At 40.6% G+C, this 25,365-nt stretch overlaps 1 protein-coding gene across 1 annotated transcript; it reads right to left on the bottom strand.

The window, feature by feature from the left end:
• Positions 1–2,356: 2,356 nt before the first annotated feature.
• Positions 2,357–24,930, bottom strand: LOC132551072 (arrestin domain-containing protein 17-like). The gene is made up of 7 exons (XM_060215176.1): positions 24,816–24,930; positions 16,087–16,221; positions 10,980–11,224; positions 9,734–9,922; positions 8,650–8,826; positions 3,886–3,988; positions 2,357–2,628 (listed from the first exon to the last, which is right to left on the bottom strand). Exons 1-7 carry the CDS (start codon positions 24,928–24,930, stop codon positions 2,357–2,359), a joined length of 1,236 nt encoding a protein of 411 aa, XP_060071159.1.
• Positions 24,931–25,365: the final 435 nt, after the last annotated feature.

Below are 25,365 nucleotides of genomic sequence, written 5' to 3'. Positions count from 1 at the left end.
TATCAATGATCCTATTATTATATGGAATATCAATATATACTAATGTAGACTTATTGATTGTTTTGTCCTTCGTCACAATTTCCAACTTTGCTTTGGTAAAGAAAATGCATTACCAAACCATGGAAAGCATTCTTTTTAAAAACTATATATATATATATATTTGACTTTACAATGGAAATGAGCTAACGATGCAATTAAAACAAGGAACATGTACATAAACCTTTCTGATTCTTCAAGTAATGTGTTTTTGTGAGGTTTATTGTTTTAACAACATATTGTTAAGACTCATGTCACGACCTACTTTTGGGTAGGAGGTTAATGCAAACATCTTATGCATGCCTTCCACTCGCATGGAAATCCATCAGTGTTAAGTTATGAGCTTTTGTATCAAATTTTCAGTTTCTTTGATTATATGTATGACAAAGTATTTGTGTTTCACTTAAATCTAGTAATTACATTATGATATACAAAAATCTTTTAAAATATTGTATTCTGTATATCAGTAATGTATATAAATATATTATATCTTACAGTTAAGGGACTATTTTGTTGTATTAAGTGGAAAGTCAACAATGTTCAACGAGAAAGACGAAACATTGTGTAACAACAATACGAGGGGAGATAACTGTTCTAACGCAATCATCATTCCAGGGAAGAGTAAGTAGGTCTTATATACGTCATATTGGTGACAGTCTTAACGAGGAATGTAATATAAGCTGTGTTGAATGATATGGTGTTTATCTGTGTGATTAACCTACGTTTTGAATCATCGACATAACTGGTTCGAGACAAATGGCTGGCATTATCAGATATCTTCCAAAACGATTTTTGCAGCTACATAAAACAACGAAGTGTTAATACGCACGCTCTGCAATTCGTTTCTATAATAAAACTCGGATGGCAGGAGTCCCTATATCCTATGTACACATCGTATATCTCCATATAAGGAGCACATGGAATACTATAGCTCAAAATAACTTACTTAAAAATGTTTGTCTTGATGTAAATGATAATGTACAAAATTATATAGTTTAATTAATCTGTTATCTGCTGAAAGGTCAATATTCAAGTCCTAATAAATGTTCAATATTCTGTGTTATAGTCATTTAAGTTCTTCATGGTTTAAAAGTATAGATAACTATAACGGTTTTGAATATTAAAAATGCTCTACGTCCTTGTTCTACGTTGGTTTCAACAGAATAAAAGTCGCCTTCTTTCAATATTTACACGTCATCAAACACAATAGATATATGACTAGTCCGTTACCTATGACAAAGGACAGGACATAAAGAACGTATATAAGGTAAAATTATGACAAAATGTATCAATGATAGACAACAATATGGTTTTTAACAGCTGATCTCCTATCATAGGGGAAAACGCTGACAATATCCTACATAGGTTATATATAAACCTTAGCAGAAGTCAAGAGGATATGTAAAAATAGTATTGTATGATTTTGTAAATGAAATAAAGAAAAACAATATCGTGAAATAATTATATTTGTTGAGGTTAATGAATATATTTCCAGTATTGTTTTCAAAATGTGTAACTTGTGGCTTTGGTCTTGATGGACTTTGGGTTTTTTTTTTTTTTTTTTGGTTTTTTGAAAAAGAAAAAAAAAGGATACATCGAACTTGTTTTCCTCTCGGTCATCAGGATTTCAGAGATATTCGCCGACCCTGATCAATATCAAACTTGAACATGCAGCTTCTGGCGATTAGTATCAATAAACATTACACAAAATACAGGAACTCGCTAAACTACGTACCGATCAACGATACACATTATGACGTCACATCCACGAATGGCTTCAACCCTGAACCTGCCGGATCGAAATGAATCGTCACATTATATATACGAGAGTATACTTGTTGTCTGACCATATGATGACGTCATGCAAACGCTTACGACGTCACAACACCACGTTAATGAAATATATCGTATCATATGCTAAAATCATAATCATTATTGATATAAACAGCCACTTCCATGATAAAGTACAAGGACAAGTTTTGTATTTCCAACCCCTGACGATAATTCAGAATTTATGTGACGCAAGATGTATATTTAGTGACGCAATCCGTGATGCATGTACCAAAACCGGCTGGTATTATTTTATCACATGAATAGCTTATTTCAGGACTGACAACAACGTCGCATCGTCCGAGCAGCCACCCATTTGATAATATACTCCAGTTTTGATGACACCACTGCATCCCCCAGCACCACATTGAATATTTTTGGCTTTTCTCCTTTATAATATACATGGTTCAAGATTCCTGGTTGATGTCACTGTCGTACGTACGTATATTACATATAATGTAATGACGTGCTGATGTATACGACTCACGTGCTAAGCTTGCGAGGTTGACGTTACCTCATCAGTTTTTAATTTAACACACGGTCTGCTTGTCTCTCCTTTACTTTTGTCTTTGTCTTTCCTACGTTTTGTTCCTGGACTTTGGCGCAATTTCAAAAGTACGTCTTTTTCTCTTCGTATGTCCCTTAAATCTTCAAAATATTTATATTTTGGTTTGAATTCCTCCTCTTCAGACTCCGCACGTGTACAACCATATATATAGCAATCTGTAACGGCGTCATCGGTCATCAGAGGTGGCGCACCATCTGTCAAGGTGGAAATAGAAATGATGGAACTCACAAACAAACAACTGTTAAATGTAAAGGTCCAATTAATTACATGTATGTGTTTATTTAAAGTTTATTTACAGTGTTACCTTACTGTCATATATATGTTTCAATCTCGTCACCATAGAAACTTTATCTTATATCAAAACATTGACGACAGAAGTACACAGTTACTCCAGTAGGATTGTAGAAGAATACAATACCAACACAAGATGAAGACAGTTTGTATTGCATAAAAAACATTTTAGAAGTGTCGGCGTGAGGCCAATAGGGTATTCAGCAGTTAGACACAGGAAAAACGATTTAGCCCAAACATCTAAACATGAGTGAAGTAAATAGAAACGATAACGTTGAGGATTATATATGTAAATACATTGTTTCACAAATAGTCCTTTCCTTTATTCAGAAGTTAAATTCTTTCGCATCGCCAATGCAGTTATTGATTAAGATTGTTTATGGACAAATGAGAAATGAATAAGACTTCTCAGTAAGCTTGACATATCGCTTATTGTGCATCCAAATATGAAATCGCATCATGCTCATCCATCAGAAGGAGGATAGAAGATAATAGATTGTTATATATACACATGACAATTTATAAGGAGCAGACAAGCATTACTATGATTTGGGTATTATCATTTTACATTCTTTGTCATAATCACAGGCTCCGGTTTTACGACCGTTCCTTAAGGAGCTGCTTAAACTGTCCCCTACCCCTAAGATTTCCATGAGATCTCCTGTGCTTATAAAACGGGTGCATTAAATTAAAAAAAATCCCTGAATGTTTTAGACCTCTTCAAGTCAATATGTTATCGATGTATTATTGTTATTTAACAGTCGACATTCTTTGGAATTACATGTTATTTGGTTTCTCCTTATTATAAATTACACAAACATAGTTGGGATATTTCTAAGAAATTAAATTAATTTCTAGTAATTTGTATCATTTTCACTGCAGTGCAGTCCTCATATTTTACATCAAGATTACAGAATTTTTCATTTCCTACATACATCGTTTCCTTGTTTCACGTACATTTTTCACGCCTAATGACTTTTTTCACTCGACAAATTCAATCGATCTACTGGATTGCAATAACTGCGCCAACACAGCGCCATACGTGATTTAACCTCTGACCTTGGTGGAGGAACATGTCACTTACATGGCGTGTCGACAAAATCCTATAAAACCAATATACAGAAATTGTTCTCCCCCGCTACCTTCTGATGACAACTCACATTTATATGACCATTTAGTACACTCGAAGTCGTTATCTGGTACCGTCGCTATGGTAACTGGCACAGCAGCGTATAGCACCGTGTCGGCAAAACTGGCCTCCACCTACAAAGACATCAGGACATGACGCATTGGTGTGTAGTGTCGCCAAACAGTTATTAGACATAAAGAGAAATACGTTTTAGTGCCATAAAGGATAAATATTGAAACATGTTGGTATGTTATACTTACTGAAACACCGATATGACATCATACTTTGTACTTGAGTATATATCTAATGTGATTATCGAATCCTATATGGTATCGCCTTTATGATGTAACTACGAACATTTATAGTCCAAATGAGACGTACATACTTTGTACTTATGTTATAACAGTATACATATGGGATATAATCCGAATACAATGGAACATCTACTGAAACAATTATGTCACAATTTACAGTCCATCTTTGTGCTATTGTTGTATCCTGGTGTGATTTGAGAGGAGTATCAACTGAGTAACACCATATTTTGTTCGGACGTCGCACACATCTTACAGACGACTGGATGTTTTACGGACGTGGCACACATCTTACAGACGATTGGATGTTTTACGGACGTGGCACACATCTTACAGACGGTTGGATGTTTTACGGACGTGGCACACATCTTAAAGACGATTGGATGTTTTACGGACGTGGCACACATCTTACAGACGATTAGATGTTTTACGGACGTGGCACACATCTTACAGACGATTGGATGTTTTACGGACGTGGCACACATCTTACAGACGACTGGATGTTTTACGGACGTGGCACACATCTTACAGACGATTAGATGTTTTACGGACGTGGCACACATCTTACAGACGATTGGATGTTTTACGGACGTGGCACACATCTTACTGACGGTTGGATGTTTTACGGACGTGGCACACATCTTACAGACGATTGGATGTTTTACGGACGTGGCACACATCTTACAGACGATTAGATGTTTTACGGACGTGGCACACATCTTACAGACGATTGGATGTTTTACGGACGTGGCACACATCTTACTGACGGTTGGATGTTTTACGGACGTGGCATACATCTTACAGACGGTTGGATGTTTTACGGACGTGGCACACATCTTAAAGACGATTGGATGTTTTACGGACGTGGCACACATCTTACAGACGGTTGGATGTTTTACGGACGTGGCACACATCTTACAGACGATTGGATGTTTTACGGACGTGGCACACATCTTACAGACGATTGGATGTTTTACGGACGTGGCACACATCTTACAGACGGTTGGATGTTTTACGGACGTGGCACACATCTTACAGACGATTGGATGTTTTACGGACGTGGCACACATCTTACAGACGGTTGGATGTTTTACGGACGTGGCACACATCTTACAGACGACTGGATGTTTTACGGACGTGGCACACATCTTACAGACGATTGGATGTTTTACGGACGTGGCACACATCTTACAGACGATTGGATGTTTTACGGACGTGGCACACATCTTACAGACGATTGGATGTTTTACGGACGTGGCACACATCTTACAGACGATTGGATGTTTTACGGACGTGGCACACATCTTACAGACGATTGGATGTTTTACGGACGTGGCACACATCTTACAGACGACTGGATGTTTTACGGACGTGGCACACATCTTACAGACGATTGGATGTTTTACGGACGTGGCACACATCTTACAGACGATTGGATGTTTTACGGACGTGGCACACATCTTACAGACGATTGGATGTTTTACGGACGTGGCACACATCTTACAGACGATTGGATGTTTTACGGACGTGGCACACATCTTACAGACGATTGGATGTTTTACGGACGTGGCACACATCTTACAGACGATTGGATGTTTTACGGACGTGGCACACATCTTACAGACGATTGGATGTTTTACGGACGTGGCACACATCTTACAGACGATTGGATGTTTTACGGACGTGGCACACATCTTACAGACGATTGGATGTTTTACGGACGTGGCACACATCTTACAGACGATTGGATGTTTTACGGACGTGGCACACATCTTACAGACGATTGGATGTTTTACGGACGTGGCACACATCTTACAGACGATTGGATGTTTTACGGACGTGGCACACATCTTACAAACGATTGGATGTTTTCGCGATAAACTAGATCTATATCTTGATTCGTCACTCAGACATGACCATCGACATCGAAATTCAAACTCAAATCCGATGAAACTAGGACATTTATAATTTATATATATTTATAATTCTGAAAAGAACAAGGAGAATAAGACCACGTGTTGAGAAAGGGTAAGCGTCTTCTGCTTCATCGACAACAACCAACTGCAAGGTAAATTTGGTCTATGCAAGTAAATAGAGTGGCGTTCCCAATTGCGAACAAGCCTTCCTATCGCACAAGGAAACAGATCACACTTCATAGTTATATCTTAATGATAGGTTGTGGATTAAGATAAATTTTAATCACGATGATAAGACGAGATTTGGATGATTGTAGGGTAATCAGGAGAGTACAAAATGAGGAATTGAACATTTACACCAAGTAATGATTTTCTTTTGTGCGAAGACAACGCTCGTCAATATGATCTGTATAGCTACACCGAAAGTCTGATAAACCCTGCTTTATATATCCAAACCAAAATGAAAACATTCATTTCAATAGGTAGCTTATATCTAGACTGGCAAATCTAGCTTGATGATTGATAACAAGCAGTTTGAAACACGTTAGTTTATAAACAATTCCAAGCATTGAATCAGTAGTCTCCATTAGATATTCAAATGTATCAAAGCTTTTAAGGTAAACTTCAGCAGTATCGCAATTTGACCGATAACATGACGAAAGTCAAAGTCTGCCCTGACCTATTGATATTAACCGAAAGCTGTTTGAGGAGAAAACAAAAACAAAAAGCAAAAAGAATGGAAGATGAACTGGGAACAAATATCATACAAGAACCGAACAGGCTAGCTGCTGCTTACAAATGTCATACAGGCACCACACAGGCTAGCTGCTGCTAACAAATGTCATACAGGCACCACACAGGCTAGCTGCTGCTAACAAATGTCATACAGGCACCACACAGGCTAGCTGCTGCTAACAAATGTCATACAGGCACCACACAGGCTAGCTGCTTCTTACAAATATCATACAAGAACCGCACAGGCTAGCTGCTGCAAACAAATGTCATACAGGCACCACACAGGCTAGCTGCTGCTAACAAATGTCATACAGGCACCACACAGGCTAGCTGCTGCTAACAAATGTCATACAGGCACCACACAGGCTAGCTGCTGCTTACAAATGTCATACAGGCACCACACAGGCTAGCTGCTGCTAACAAATGTCATACAGGCACCACACAGGCTAGCTGCTGCTAACAAATGTCATACAGGCACCACACAGGCTAGCTGCTTCTTACAAATATCATACAAGAACCGCACAGGCTAGCTGCTGCAAACAAATGCGATACAAGCACCGAACAGGCTAGCTGCTGCTTACAAATGTCATACCAGCACCGCACAGGCTAGCTGCTGCTTACAAATGTCATACCAGCACCGCACAGGCTAGCTGCTGCTTACAAATGTCATACCAGCACCGCACAGGCTAGCTGCTGCAAACAAATGCCATTCAAGCACCGAACAGGCTAGCTGCTGCTAACAAATGTCATACAAGCACCACACAGGCTAGCTGCTGCTTACAAATGTCATACAAGTACAACACAGGCTAGCTGCTTCAGAAAATATCTTCAGATAAAAAAAACCAGCAGGAATAACAACATACTATTTTTGAAGACAAAGTGCCTATATGGATGTTTCTCTGGCTGTGGCAACTGTTCACAACGGAAGAACTAAGAACTAGCAGAGACAATAGCAATGCAGTGTCTCTCTGTTTTAGTGCAATAAATGGAACCACTCCTACGTTTCTATATATAGAAGAAAACTACATATAATACTATTTAGAAAATCAAGATTCGATTAAATCAGTTCAAATACATAACGAAAATGGTATTAAGACGCATCGTAAAACTGAGCAAAAATATATCAAAGACAGGCTCAAAATATCACAGGACGAAAATCAATGAAGTTATTTTTAACATCCACTCTCCGCCGTGAGAGAAATATAAGGATTCGACGACTTCAGAGAATCAATTATCTTGCTGCACTCGTTAGATAATAATTAGTCAATGATGACAAGAACGAAACTGTCAACAGACACTTCTGAAGGTACTTCCGCTGTTACTGCACGAGATTTTCAACTACAATGACGTTTTACATGACGTCACTTATAAAAATATCGTAGGTGACATAGATCACATTGTTAGTGAATAATATCATAATGCGTGCTGTGACATTATACCGTAATGATGGCATGGTAATTTCCTGAGTTTGCTGCCAATCAGAGAAAACTTCCGTGTTAGAAGGTTATGTGTCAATGTGTAACAACACATTGCAATCTTGTGATGAATTTTCGTTTGGGTGTAAAGATACCAGCGAGCCGAAGTCGGAAACTGTGAAATCTAATCAGGCATTGTTTGTGTAATTAACGTCTCGAAGGCAAAACGTCAAAGACAACTAAAATAAATCAGGGACAACATGGTAAACCGCTTTACCTCGAAATCGTCCTCCCCTAGTTCTCTTCATACCCAATAGGAGTCATCCACGAGGACAAAACGTACGTTTAAGTATATCTATAATAATTCTATTTAAATATCGTGATTGATTAAAAATGTCACTACCTCGACTGGACTTACCGCCACGCAGTACCGAAGGTCAAGCACCTTGCACATATGTAGTCGAGAAGGACAAAGTGAGGGTACCCGCAGCGGGTATTCCCGCCAGTGACGGTGCTGCCCCGGCCTCAAGCTGTCGCACACCTTGAGATCCTTCAAAAGCATGGTCCGTGTGTGTACCCCGCCATAGGAAATAATCTATAAGTAAAAAAATCAGATTTTATTGAACAACATTTGAATTTAAATATATCGACATCAAATGACTCATAAATTCTAAATATGTCTTTCATTCTTTCTTCTATTCTTTTAATGTGTGGCGAAGGAATGATGACTCCTGCCTCCATTGCATGACTGAATTTGGCGACTATAACATCTCGCTTTTGGTCTCTGATTGGAGACAGCCGGGTTAACCTGTCACATCCACAGACCGGACAAGTGACGTCATTTCAAGTGCAACAAGTGTCTATCTTGTGTCCAAATAAGTGTTACAATAGGGTCAGTAGTAATGTATTTGTGTTGTCAATGTCTGCCAGCAAAGAACACATTGGTCGCCTCCCATAAGTGTTACAATAGGGTCAGTAGTATTATATTTGTGTTGTCAATGTGTGCCAGTAACGAACACATTGGTCGCCTACTATGATTGCATACAGAAGGATAACTTTTGGATTTCTAAAAAAGAAGACATTGGGAAATTAATTCTAATCGAGCGAAAGATGTATAATTAGATAGGATGTTCAGACATAAAAGATAGGCAGGATTTCCCCGTTCTGTGGGATTATCACGATAAACGTGTGCGGTGTTGTTTAGTAATGTCTTTACTAATTTAGACAATAATTCTACCAGTCGATTGATAAAAAAAATGATGTAATCACATTTAAAGAGGAAACTAGAGAATTCGCCCATTGTACAATCGTGAGTAGATGTCTTTGTATCGATCCTACTCCCACGTATTAACACAGTACAGCATGTTTAGGCTTTCACAAGTCGTCCTTGTGGGCGAGAGGGATGTAGCAACGGGTAGGCGGTTATGAAACACGAGAGGCTGTAGAGAGATGACGGAATGCTTGACGGAGGAAGTGAGAGTACCTGAGGAGGCCATACCCACCTGTTTCAGTTGAAGGCTGACAGCGCCCGACTTGCGGATGGACAGATTGTGTACAGTGATTTCCGCCCGTAGGATCTCCCCGGGCACGTAGGCACGTTTAGGTAGCGAAATTGAACACGACACTCGTCCAGGTCGGCAACAGAAGGTATGGACTGACCGTTCCGAGTGGTCTTCTAGCGGATGTTGTGTCTGTGGACGAAATTCAGAACAAATGTCAGTCAAGATACGGACGAACACTTAAATATTTGTCATAGAACATTTGATGTGAACATGAGAAGTGCATGGTACATTAATGTAATACAACCATCATTACATAGGTCAATAACAGCATGTAAAAAGTCATCTGAGTTAGCATATTATGTAACATATCTTACATAATGGTTTAATTGACGATAACAACTATCCTCTTGTAATTGATATCAATATAGATGGAGTTATTATAGCAATCTATTTGTTAGGAGTATTACATTTTTAACTACTACCGCGGAAATCATAGATACAAGCAAATGTTGACCTTCCCCTGGAAGGTTCAATGAAGCGCCCTTCAGTGACTCAAACAACCAGGCACATTTACCTTAACTATTGCAAGGATATAAACATGATAAAGAAAAAAGAAAAAGAAAATACCGACATGTCATTCGAATCTGAATTCGAACTCAAGTTTTGCTAAAACCACAAACAATAGAAATATTTACAAGGATATCCCAAAATGGTACAAGGAGATCCCAACAAGGTACAAGGAGATCCCAACAAAGTACAAGGAGATATCTTCTGCCTCAGCGCCGACACCCGCCAGCCGTACAACTAATTAAGCTAACGATATCTAAACATAACAAATACTCAATTACCTTAACACTTTCATAATTTCTTCCGAACCATTATGCTTTGAGTTGATGTGTTTGTACGTGGTTCATAGTATTGGAAACAAATATTTGAAAATCGAATCAGTCGTGACATGTTGCTGAAGCAAAACTGTTGATACTTAAAGACTGGAAACTTTACGATATAGAAATTGAAATCATCATGGTTATCATAGAGTTTAGTGAACCCCTGTCGTTTTATTTCGTTGTAGGAAAAGATCGGAGTAGGCGACAGATGAGGTAAAGTCTGTGGTGTCCTCGAGTTCTCATTCCAGTGGGTATATGCGGTGAACATGATCAATATATTTTTCTTATAATTCCGGCTGTAATACTGATTTTGATGAGCTGAATTAAAAGAAGCGCTGAGATAAATGGAAGATGCTTACCGAGTTCGCAGATAAATCACACGGCTCCTTTTTCGGATCGTAATCCCGCAGGACATTAATGATACGCTGTGTCGATATGCATTCCCCATTGTATCGGATGATAATTCCTTGGACATTGTAACGCACGTGGGCATCCGGTCCCTCAAATGAACATGGCACGCCCTCTGGTACCTTGTACTGGAACGGAAACATGTGGCGACCTCTCTGTAACACCTCTCTGCCTTCCCATCTACTTTGAGCGTTGACTGAAACAAAATAAACGACATTAGTTTGTTTCAAACGATTTCGATATAACAGTTAAAATGATTTACTTTGTTAGCCATCACACCAGGAGTCAATATGTCATTTCTTCTAATTGTCACTGCAAATTTGAGTAAAACATTAACAGAAATAAAGTAAGGGGATATCACTCTGACATGTTTTGTAGATATCCACAGTAGATATCTGTCAGGTTATCATCACAGTGGTTTGCAGGAATTACTAATCTTAGCGTCCGTACGTAATTATGTGTATGTTTCAAGTGACTTCCGAGCGGAAAAATCGTGGAAAATTATTTCACTTTCTATTTTATAATTCAAATCATCGAAAGAAATTTTTTAAATATTTTCAATGAGAATGGAATAATTTGAAAATATATCAAGACATCGTAAAATTGACCTAATATTACCTCGATATGTTAAGAGATTCTGGAGCACAAGACAAAAACTAGTGTCAGGAACGTTATTTATCACCTGTCATATGTAATCATCAATATGAAAGAGGAAGCTATGTTTTTATTTGTAACAAGGTTTGGATGTGTACAGATATAGCACAAGGCCATGATGTCTTTATTCAGGCTGTAACGTGACGGAGAGACATGTATCCCTTGTCAGTGTAATGTGACAGAGAGACATGTATCCCTTGTCAGTGTAATGTGACAGAGAGACATGTATCCCTTGTCAGTCCCTTGTCAGTGTAATGTGCCAGAGAGACATGTATCCCTTGTCAGTGTAATGTGACAGAGAGACATGTATCCCTTGTCAGTGTAATGTGACAGAGTCATGTATCCCTTGTCAGTGTAATGTGACAGAGTCATGTATCCCTTGTCAGTGTAATGTGACAGAGTCATGTATCCCTTGTCAGTGTAATGTGACAGAGAGTCATGTATACATTGTCAGTGTAATGTGACAGAGAGACATGTATCCCTTGTCAGTGTAATGTGACAGAGAGACATGTATCCCTTGTCAGTGTAATGTGACAGAGTCATGTATACATTGTCAGTGTAATGTGACAGAGTCATGTATCCCTTGTCAGTGTAATGTGACAGAGTTATGTATCCTTTGTCAGTGTAATGTGACAGAGTCATGTATCCCTTGTCAGTGTAATGTGACAGAGTCATGTATCCCTTGTCAGTGTAATGTGACAGAGAGACATGTATCCCTTGTCAGTGTAATGTGACAGAGAGACATGTATCCCTTGTCAGTGTAATGTAATGTGACAGAGAGAGTATCATGTATGTGGCAGAGAGACCTTGTCAGTGTAATGTGACAGAGTGTATCCCTTGTCAGTGTAATGTGACAGAGAGACATGTATCCCTTGTCAGTGTAATGTGACAGAGAGACAGAGAGACATGTATCCCTTTTCAGTGTTATGTGGGCAGAGAGACATATATCCCTTGTCAGTGTAATGTGACAGAGAGACATGTATCCCTTGTCAGTGTAATGTGACAGAGAGACATGTATCCCTTGTCAGTGTAATGTGACAGAGAGACATGTATCCCTTGTCAGTGTAATGTGACAGAGAGACATGTATCCCTTGTCAGTGTAATGTGACAGAGAGTCATGTATCCCTTGTCAGTGTAATGTGACAGAGAGACATGTATCCCTTGTCAGTGTAATGTGACAGAGAGACATGTATCCCTTGTCAGTGTAATGTGACAGAGAGACATGTATCCCTTGTCAGTGTAATGTGACAGAGAGACATGTATCCCTTGTCAGTGTAATGTGACAGAGAGACATGTATCCCTTGTCAGTGTAATGTGACAGAGAGACATGTATCCCTTGTCAGTGTAATGTGACAGAGAGACATGTATCCCTTGTCAATGTAATGTGACACAGAGTCATGTATCCCTTGTCAGTGTAATGTGACAGAGAAACATGTATCCCTTGTCAATGTAATGTGACAGAGAGACATGTATCCCTTGTCAATGTAATGTGACACAGAGTCATGTATCCCTTGTCAGTGTAATGTGACAGAGAAACATGTATCCCTTGTCAGTGTAATGTGACAAGAGTCATGTATCCCTTGTAATGTCAGTGTATGTGACAGAGAGACATGTATTTGTCAGTGTAATGTGTCAGTGTAATGTGACAGAGTCATGTATCCCTTGTCAGTGTAATGTGACAGAGAGACATGTATCCCTTGTCAGTGTAATGTGACAGAGAGACATGTATCCCTTGTCAGTGTAATGTGACAGAGTCATGTATCCCTTGTCAGTGTAATGTGACAGAGAGACATGTATCCCTTGTCAGTGTAATGTGACAGAGTCATGTATCCCTTGTCAGTGTAATGTGACAGAGAGTCATGTATACATTGTCAGTGTAATGTGACAGAGAGACATGTATCCCTTGTCAGTGTAATGTGACAGAGAGACATGTATCCCTTGTCAGTGTAATGTGACAGAGAGACATGTATCCCTTGTCAGTGTAATGTGACAGAGAGACATGTATCCCTTGTCAGTGTAATGTGACAGAGAGACATGTATCCCTTGTCAGTGTAATGTGACAGAGAGACATGTATCCCTTGTCAGTGTAATGTGACAGAGTCATGTATCCCTTGTCAGTGTAATGTGACAGAGAGACATGTATCCCTTGTCAGTGTAATGTGACAGAGAGACATGTATCCCTTGTCAGTGTAATGTGACAGAGAGACATGTATCCCTTGTCAGTGTAATGTGACAGAGAGACATGTATCCCTTGTCAGTGTAATGTGGCAGAGAGACATGTATCCCTTGTCAGTGTAATGTGACAGAGAGACATGTATCCCTTGTCAGTGTAATGTGACAGAGAGACATGTATCCCTTGTCAGTGTAATGTGACAGAGTCATGTATCCCTTGTCAGTGTAATGTGACAGAGAGACATGTATCCCTTGTCAGTGTAATGTGACAGAGAGACATGTATCCCTTGTCAGTGTAATGTGGCAGAGAGACATGTATCCCTTGTCAGTGTAATGTGACAGAGAGTCATGTATCCCTTGTCAGTGTAATGTGGCAGAGAGACATGTATCCCTTGTCAGTGTAATGTGACAGAGTCATGTGTCCCTTGTCAGTGTAATGTGGCAGAGAGACATGTATCCCTTGTCAGTGTAATGTGACAGAGTCATGTATCCCTTGTCAGTGTAATGTGACAGAGAGACATGTATCCCTTGTCAGTGTAATGTGACAGAGTCATGTATCCCTTGTCAGTGTAATGTGACAGAGAGACATGCTATGGTGTTCAGGTTTTAGAACTAAGCTGTTTCGACAGGTTTTGTGACCTTGACGTTTGCGAGGAAGAGAAACCCCATACAAACAGACACTTTGAATTGAACGTGACAAGAGTTGTAACGCACTTCCTGTCTGGTGAATCGATAATACTGTGTAGTTACCACTAAATACGTCACGGATGCATTGATTAAATTGACACAAGCTACGTTGAATTACACAGGTATGTGTGATCGAATCCTCCCAGGTGCTCTCTTATCTCTGACGTGATTGAAACATCCCAATCAATCATTCTTATTGTAATTGATCGTTACACTGGCACATGACATCTATAAATACACACATACACAATACGAGGACACTTGTCCCGAACTGACGAGGATGCCGGGATACATCTTTACAAATGCAGCCGTAGGGCATTATGGGCTTAGTTGGTCCTGAAATTTGACTGTTCCACATTTAAGATGAGAACCATCTTTTCAACGTTTCTTTTTTTATATTGAAAAAGGGTTAAAGCATCACTGTCGGGTCCTAGTAGGACGAAACATGATATAGTTTACTTTCTTATTTGTCTCAACTGTATCTAAGTCTTAAATTGTGCCTTTTGTTAATCTTTTCCAATAATCCGTTGTACGTGGTCCACAAGCTCTTCTGAATTTTTCCAAAAGGCTACCCTTCTCAAAAGACCATATAGGACTGAACACATACACTCAATCCACACACAGCGAGGTGGTCCTCAAAAGACCATATAGGACGTTTAACAATGTACAACTGAACCTATATACTTGTATTAACGTTGAAACCTCCTTCGACCGGCTTCTCCTTTTGAACATAATTGTCACTGAGCAGTACTTACCATATTTATATAGAAAGGTTCACAAGAGAATTTTCTTAACCATCTGAAGAAATAAGGAGATTTAGCATATAATGTTTGCCGTTGTCGCAATCACAAGTTTGGCATCAGCCAGCAGGAAGAACTCTTGATGTTTGGAATTTCACGCACGGACAAACAGAAGTGATGTTCTGCAGGGTTTGCTCTGACGTCAAATGGTATTGGTTAAAAAGAATAAAACGTCTCACAATATTCTAGATCGCTTGAGCATTGAAACGGAAGGGTTCTATTAACAGACGCTGTCAGACACATAAACGCGGGTGGTTATAGAACATTTACAGCAATGAAAGAATTTTATTCGAGATATAGATCCCTGTTTCATGGTGTATTGTACATAGCATGGGAGCTAGGTTGGTGGGGTCAGACGAGTACGTATGTCTTCAATCACCCTGTTTGGTAGTCAACACCTGTAATTGTTTTATCATATCATCGAGCTTGAGCAGACGTCTGCACCACAAAGGTTCCAATCCACCATCTACTAATTCAGTATTGTTCAAATATGCATTAGCCAGCGTATTCGGATGAACAATTTGCTGAGAACAGAAGTTCGTTGTCTTAATGCGTATTATGGTATTAGCTACTTCTCACAAACTCTTGTAGCGAATTGTAGTTTTAATACAGCTGGCTTTGTGTGATGTTGTAATTGTGATTATAGAATGCACTTAATATTGATTTCTTTTCTCTGGGGATAACAGTCATGATCACAAAGGTGTTTTGTTTCTAATTGACAAAACTTTACAGAAGCCATGCTTACCTTTTCCCCAGAGACAAAACCTGTCGTCGAAGTAGATCTCTTCTTTCTCGTGTTCTATATCGGTACGATGAGTACCACTCTGGACAGTCTCACTCCACTTCGCACGTGCGGCTCCACGGAAACGGACCTCGACGCCTGACAACAGAACAATCCATGTCCTAATGTGATGGTTAGTATAACTTAACACTACTAAAGCAGGTTAATAAAAGAATATAGGCTTGCTATCAATCTCTCTGCAAACCTTGACCTGTGAGACAACACCAACTACGACATAAGAAAACATAGAAATGGCTGGAAAGACGGTATTTAAGGCAGTGGAGCTGAGCAATCGCGTGCATAGCAAGTCTTGCTGTCATAACCCTACCAACTCCTTTTTGACAAGTGTTTAGAGTTGCCTAAATCACGTTCGGTAATTTTTTTTATATAGTATCGAAGTCAAATCAAATATCTCGAGCTTCTCGATACACACAGGTAACAACTAGTAACATTAGATAATGTGGTTTCTACAGATCATCTGCATCGTCTCGTTTTCCTGGATATTTCCTGGAAGCTTACTTGGTAAATACCCGTTTTTGCTGAGCCGAAAGAAGGTTATAGGTTGCCTTTAAAACTGGTACGTATTGCTTGACAGATGAGACGACATAAAGATGTTGTTACTTGGTTAGAATGACTGTGATAACGTGTCTATGCTTGGATATTTGAGTGGGATGGAACTATATAGAAGTCGCCCCTGAAGGTTAATCCGTGGAGAAGGCTGAATGAACAAAATATATTACAGATATTATCACTAAACCGTCACTGTGTTAGATACATTGGTGATAATCTCACTGGTGTCCTCAGTTAGATCACCTGACTAATTAATAAGCTGTCGTTGATGGTTGGACCTGTATGTCTAGTATAACGACACATTAAAACTATTACAAATCACAGTGGCAGCTGTGGTGCTGTACAGATCAAAATGACGTCATTTCGTGTAGTTTTCCTTACATTATTGATTGGAAGTCTGTTCACTGAGGGATATTATTTTTCTCTACTACATCTTTCCACAAACACCATGTCACAACAAATTAACGTCGTGTTTATCACACCATATTTTGTATCGTTTTCTGTTCTGTTGTGATACTATATATAACACTAAACAACATAACACTAAGATATTAATGACAACAGACTGGCCTGTGTTACACTGTATAAACAACACTACATAACACTTGGTTATAACTGACAACAGACTGGGCTGTGTTACACTATATAAACAACACTACATAACACTTGGTTATAACTGACAACAGACTGGGCTGTGTTACACTACACTACATAACACTTGGTTATAACTGACTACAGACTGGACTGTGTTACACTGTATAAACAACATAACACCAGGATATCAATGACAACAGACTGGGCTGTGTTACACTGTATAAACAACATAACACCAGGATATCAATGACAACAGACTGGGCTGTGTTACACTGTATAAACAACACTACACTTGGTTATAACTGACAACAGACTGGGCTGTGTTACACTATATAAACAACACTACATAACACTTGGTTATAACTGACAACAGACTGGGCTGTGTTACACAAAACTACATAACACTTGGTTATAACTGACAACAGAGTGGGCTGTGTTACACTGTATAAACAACACTACATAACACTTGGTTATAACTGACACCAGACTGGGCTGTGTTACACTATATAAACAACACTACACTTGGTTGTAACTGACAACAGACTAGGCCGTGTTACACTACAATACATAACACTTGGTTATAAATGACAACAGTCTGGGCTGTGTTACACTATATAAACAACACTACACTTGGTTATAACTGACAACAGACTAGGCCGTGTTACATTGAATAAACAACACTACATAACACTTGATTATAACTGACAACAGACTGGGCTGTGTTACACTGTATAAACAACACTACATAACACTTGGTTATAACTGACAACAGACTGGACTGTGTTACACTATATAAACAACACTACACTTGGTTATAACTGACAACAGACTGGGCTGTGTTACACTATATAAACAACACTACATAACACTTGATTATAACTGACAACAGACTGGGCTGTGTTACACTGTATAAACAACACTACATAACACTTGGTTATAACTGACAACAGACTGGACTGTGTTACACTATATAAACAACACTACACTTGGTTATAACTGACAACAGACTGGGCTGTGTTACACTATATAAACAACACTACGTAACACTTGGTTATAACTGACAACAGACTGGGCTGTGTTACACTATAAAAACAACACTACATAACACTTGGTTATAACTGACAACAGTCTGAGCTGTGTTACACTATATAAACAACACTACCATTGGTTATATCTGACAACAGACTGGGCTGTGTTACACTATATAAACAACACTACATAACACTTGGTTATAACTGACAACAGTCTGGGCTGTGTTACACTATATAAACAACACTACCATTGGTTATATCTGACAACAGACTGGGCTGTGTTACACTATATAAACAAAACTACCTAACACTTGGTTATAACTGACAACAGACAGGGATGTGTTATACTGTATAAACAACATAACACTTGGTTATAACTGACAACAGTCTGGGCTGTGTTACACTATATAAACAACACTACATTTGGTTATAACTGACAACAGACTGGGCTGTGTTACACTACACTACATAACACTTGGTTATAACTGACAACAGGTTATAACTGACAACAGACAGGGCTGTGTTATACTTTATAAATAACACTACACTTGGTTATAACTGACGACAGACTGGGCTGTGTTACACTATATAAACAGAACTACATAACACTTGGTTATAACTGACAACAGTCTGGGCTGTGTTACACTATATAAACAACACTACACTTGGTTATAACTGACAACAGACTGGGCTGTGTTACACTATATAAACAACACTACTGACAACAGACTAACACTTGGTTATAACTGACAACAGACAGGGATGTGTTATACTGTATAAACAACATAACACTTGGTTATAACTGACAACAGACTGGGCTGTGTTACACTACACTACATAACACTTGGTTATAACTGACAACAGACTGGGCTGTGTTACACTATATAAACAACACTACACTTGGTTATGACTGACAACAGACTGGGCTGTGTTACACTACACTACATAATACTTGGTTATAACTGACAACAGACAGGGCTGTGTTATACTTTATAAATAACACTACACTTGGTTATAACTGACAATAGACAGGGCTGTGTTACACCATATAAACAACACTACACTTGGTTATAACTGACAATAGACATGCCTGTGTTACACTACACTACATAACACTTGGTTATAACTGACAATAGACAGGGCTGTGTTACACTATATAAACAACACTACACTTGGTTATGACTGACAACAGACTGGGCTGTGTTACACTACACTACATAATACTTGGTTATAACTGACAACAGACAGGGCTGTGTTATACTTTATAAATAACACTACACTTGGTTATAACTGACAATAGACAGGGCTGTGTTACACCATATAAACAACACTACACTTGGTTATAACTGACAATAGACATGGCTGTGTTACACCATATAAACAATACTACATTTGGTTATATTGGCGATAAACTAACCCGGATTTGGTTCGCGGTCATAATAAATGAGAAGCGTCATTAGTTGCTATGAATAACAACTTATCCGGCAGAGCATCGGACTTATTTATAACGCGGATAAAGGTTCGAGAAGTGTGGTTTGATCTTCACCAACGGCAGTTCTATAATGAAAATCGAAAGCGTGTGTTTTAATGCCTACCAACGCTATTTTGTGTTTTTTACAAACGATATACCACTGAAGCTGTCATGGGCTTTTCCTGGCTACTGGGAGGAGATCCTGCTTCGTAATGACACAGACTGTTCACGCGACAAAAAACCAACAACATGCAAACATTTCTTGAAATTTACATTTTTACAAAAACATTATAAAAAGTTTTACACAATAAAACAGATGTGTTATTCAATCCACTGTTACATGTACGTCAGAAATGAATACACAAATCAATTCAGCTACTAGTTGATGTTAAAGTCGAAAACCTCCTGTACAAAAAGATAAACTTTCTATATAACGTCATCACGTGACATAGTTTATATGTACAGACTATAGACATTACCACGTGCTATTGTTTATATATTTACAGCACAAAACACTTACGTCATCACGTGACATAGTTTATATGTACAGACTATAGACATTACCACGTGCTATTGTTTATATATTTACAGCACAAAACACTTACGTCAACACGTGACATAGTTCATAAGTACAGACTATAGACATTACCACGTGCTATTGTTTATATATTTAAAGCACAAAACACTAACGTCATCACGTGACATAGTTTATATGTACAGAATATGGACATCACCACGTGCTATTGTTTATATATTTACAGCACAAAACACTAACGTCATCACGTGACATAGTTTATATGTACAGAATATGGACATCACCACGTGCTATTGTTTATAAATTTACAGCACAAAACACTAACGTCATCACGTGACATAGTTTATATGTACAGAATATGGACATCACCACGTGCTATTGTTTATAAATTTACAGCACAAAACACTAACGTCATCACGTGACATAGTTTATATGTACAGAATATGGACATCACCACGTGCTATTGTTTATATATTTACAGCACAAAACACTAACGTCATCACGTGACATAGTTTATATGTACAGAATATGGACATCACCACGTGCTATTGTTTGTATTGTTTGTGTCTCCCTACACACCCGCAGTCATAGCTGTTTGTGTCTCCCTACACACACGCAGTCATAGCTGTTTGTTTCTCACTACACACCCGCAGTCATAGCTGTTTGTGTCTCCCTACACACCAGCAGTCATGGCTGTTTGTGTCTCCCTACACACCCGCAGTCGTAGCTGTTTGTGTCTCCCTACACACCAGCAGTCATATCTGTTTGTGTCTCCCTACACACACGCAGTCGTAGCTGTTTGTGTCTCCCTACACACCAGCAGTCGTAGCTGTTTGTGTCTCCCTACACGCCCGCAGTCATATCTGTTTGTGTCTCCCTACACACACGCAGTCGTAGCTGTTTGTTTCTCACTACACACCCGCAGTCATAGCTGTTTGTGTCTCCCTACACACCCGCAGTCATGGCTGTTTGTGTCGCACTAAACATTCATTCTGATATGACCCTTGCTGCTCTTTGTTTCCCTACACGCCTGTCCTCACATGACCCTGGCTGTTGGCGACTCCCTATACACCCGTCCTCACATGACCCTGGCTGTTCACATGACCTTGGCTGTTGGCGACTCCCTACACACCCGTCCTCACATGACCCTGGCTGTTGGAGAATCCGTACACGCCTGTCCTCACATGACCCTGGCTGTTGGCGACTACCTACACACCCGTCCTCACATGACCCTGGGTGTTGGCGACTCCCTACACACCTGTCCTCACATGACCCTGGCTGTTCACATGACCCTGGCTGTTGGCGACTCCCTACACATCCGTCCTCACATGACCCTGGCTGTTGGCGACTCCCTTCACGCCTGTGCTCACATGACCCTGGCTGTTGGTGACTTCCTTCACGCCTGTGCTCACATGACCCTTGCTGTCGGCGACTCCCTTCACGCCCGTGCTCACATGAGCCTGGCTGTTGGCGACTCCCTACACACCCGTCCTCACATGACCCTGGCTGTTGACGACTCCCTACATGACCCTCTCTGTTGGCAACTCCCTTCACATCCATCCTCATATGACCCTGGCTGTTGGCGACTCCCTACACACACGTCCTCACATGACCTGGCTGTTGGCAACTCCCTACACACCCGTCCTCACATGACCCTGGCTGTTGGCGATTCCCTACACACCTGTCCTCACATGACCTTGGCTGTTGGCGACTCCCTACACACCCGTCCTCACATGACCCTGGCTGTTAGCGACTCCCTACACACCCGTCCTCACATGACCCTGGCTGTTGGCGACTCCCTGCACACCCGTCCTCACATCACCCTGGCTGTTGGCGACTCCCTACACACCCGTCCTCACATGACCCTGGGTGTTGGCGACTCCCTACACACCTGTCCTCACATGACCCTGGCTGTTCACATGACCCTGGCTGTTGGCGACTCCCTACACATCCGTCCTCACATGACCCTGGCTGTTGGCGACTCCCTTCACACCTGTGCTCACATGACCCTGGCTGTTGGTGACTTCCTTCACGCCTGTGCTCACATGACCCTTGCTGTTGGCGACTCCCTTCACGCCCGTGCTCACATGAGCCTGGCTGTTGGCGACTCCCTACACACCCGTCCTCACATCACCCTTGCTGTTGGCGACTCACTACACACCCGTCCTCACATGACCCTGGCTGTTAGCGACTCCCTACACACCCGTCCTCACATGACCCTGGCTGTTGACGACTCCCTATACACCCGTCCTCACATGACCCTCTCTGTTGGCAACTCCCTTCACATCCATCCTCATATGACCCTGGCTGTTGGCGACTCCCTACACACCCGTCCTCACATGACCCTGGCTGTTGGCGACTCCCTACACACCTGTCCTCACATGACCTTGGCTGTTGGCGACTCCCTACACACCCGTCCTCACATGACCCTGGCTGTTGGCGACTCCCTGCACACCCGTCCTCACATCACCCTGGCTGTTGGCGACTCCCTACACACCCGTCCTCACATGACCCTGGCTGTTGGCGACTCCCTACACACCTGTCCTCACATGACCTTGGCTGTTCACATGACCCTGGCTGTTGGCGACTCCCTACACATCCGTCCTCACATGACCCTGGCTGTTGGCGACTCCCTTCACGCCTGTGCTCACATGACCCTGGCTGTTGGTGACTCCCTTCACGCCTGTGCTCACATGACCCTTGCTGTTGGCGACTCCCTTCACGCCTGTGCTCACATGACCCTGGCTGTTGGCGACTCCCTTCACGCCTGTGCTCACATGACCCTGGCTGTTGGCGACTCCCTTCACGCCTGTGCTCACATGACCCTGGCTGTTGGCGACTCCATACACACCAGTCCTCACATCACCCTGGCTGTTGGCGACTCCCTACACACCCGTCCTCACATGACCTTGGCTGTCGGCGACTCCCTACACACCCGTCCTCACATCACCCTGGCTGTTGGTGACTCCCTTCAAGCCTGTGCTCACATGACCCTGGCTGTTGGTGTGCTACTGGACATCCATCCTCATATGACCCTGTCTGTTTCTGTCTCCCTTTGCGCCTGACCTCGTTTGACCCTTGCTGTTGTGAGGACGTTAAACCAAGAATAGACGAACCCCGTCCCTGTCATCACTGACATATAAGTACAGACACACCACTATACAAAGGAACGTTATTTACAGGGCCATCAATAAATCGTTACAACATTACTCGTTCATTTTCATTTTCTTCCGTCATGAGTGAAACAACACTTTAGTAAAATATACGCGTGTCTTGAACGCTACTAAAGCAAACAAACAAAACTATCACAAAAACTAAACAAAACAAAACAAAAACAAAAACAAAGAAAAAAACATATATTCCTTGAAGACTCGAACACGAAAATACGTCTATTCCTACAATAATTAATTCTGTCTGGCTGGCCACACCTGAACAATTTTACAAGGTCCATTGTGGTAAAATCCTAACACGTAATACAATAATATCCCTACAACAGTATATTTGTCCTTCGTGGACACAATTTCTATTCCCATGGCTCTCTAATAAACAATTTTATTTGGTAATACGGCAAGATTCTAAATATGATTAGCAATTTTCATATCTGCTGGAGGTTGTTGGCTGTTTGTTCGTGCTCTGTCTGTAAGGCTGGGAAGGCTGCTACAGTTTCCTGTCATTCATACGTGGCAACATATCTAGGAAAATCCCCTTTCATAACCAACTAGGTTTAACGACCTAGTTATTGACCGCTACATACATAGTATATGGATACGCTTGTTCGCTACCTTGATCAATTGCTATTGTAGATGTGGGAGATGACCAAAGCTGAGTCCGACAGCGGAGTCATTCTGGAGAAAACATACGCACGCCTAGTTTATGTATTCATTATCGCTTCAGTTTTATACGGCTGTCGGATTAATATTAATTTTCTTCGTTTATAATCAGTGAGAAGATACCACACATTCTAGGTAATCAGTGATGCTGACTGTGTGATGATCGAGCGTGTGTGACGGTAGTACATGTTCTGACAAAGAAAACATGCGTTAGATACACTGGCCCATCATGTACCACACCTGCTTCATACTGCTCACGTGTTATCATACACGAGACTGCAGCCACGCCCATCCTCATTCATACAGCCTAGTATATTTCCATATATGCTTAAAACCTAACCTGTACCATACAGTAAAACCTTCATGACGCCGTGTACTTTCGGATCAACCTCTGTATCATACTGCCCACCTGTACGAAGAAGAATTGCTATTTCCGTATTTTAATATGATTGATAGACCTTATCACAGTGTATAGATTTCATTCTTAGGTATTGATTAACAGGTTTGCACACGGTTTGGATATAATGTATCAATCCAGTGTATTTTCCCACCTTACCCTCTCTATTTAATTATGGCAAAATATGTCAATAATATCAAACTACACAACCATTAGCATTAAACACACGATTGAAAGCCCGACACGCCATCATCTGACTCCTTACCTGCTATGATAACGGGTAAGCCTATATGTAGAACAAGCGATCCTTTAACTCTTTGGCCGGAGATGTACACCTGGTTGTCTCCTTCGAGATGCAAGTCTATGGAGGTAACAGCCATTTTCAAGGTTCATGTGTCCAGATTCTCAAACATATTTTGTCCCCACCAAAGTACCCTCAAGGCACAACACAAGCACCGTGCAGACGAACACACATCCACATGACCCCCGTAAATGGTCACCATAGAAACATGAAATGGTAGTGACAATAAGCCTGTCTGTTTTCGTTCGCATCCACAGATCATCAAAGGCACAATAAATATTTCCAATATCGAAAGCAAATTTTCGTTTTCGTTGTGTTGCAGCTTATCGCCATTACCGGACTGGCTGCCTGCCTCAGCACACTGCTAGCCAAGTGCGCCCGATCAATAGGGACATGTCTCCCGTAGTACCCAATGTATCTGTTGCGAGGATGCCTGAGCTTTAGTCACCAGCATACTTCCATTTTATATCAGTCTACATGGATTTGATTGTATCCATCTTACCTTTGTCTGGCG

The sequence above is a fragment of the Ylistrum balloti genome, unplaced genomic scaffold, assembly GCF_031769215.1.
Source record: "Ylistrum balloti isolate Yb309-2 unplaced genomic scaffold, AGI_CSIRO_Ybal_v1 Utg370170, whole genome shotgun sequence".
In the NCBI taxonomy this organism is placed as follows: domain Eukaryota; kingdom Metazoa; phylum Mollusca; class Bivalvia; order Pectinida; family Pectinidae; genus Ylistrum; species Ylistrum balloti.
This window is presented reverse-complemented; position numbering and strand designations above follow the sequence as displayed.

Excerpts from the sequence above, each read along its gene's own strand:
- LOC132551072 (XM_060215176.1), bottom strand. The coding sequence starts at position 24,930 with ATGGCTGTTACCTCCATAGACTTGCATCTCGAAGGAGACAACCAGGTG. Across the intron at positions 11,225-16,086 it reads GTTTTGTCTCTGGGGAAAAG|TCAACGCTCAAAGTAGATGG; the intron begins GTAAGCATGGCT and ends ATTTTGTTTCAG. Across the intron at positions 9,923-10,979 it reads GTGATTTATCTGCGAACTCG|ACACAACATCCGCTAGAAGA; the intron begins GTAAGCATCTTC and ends TTTCGTCCACAG.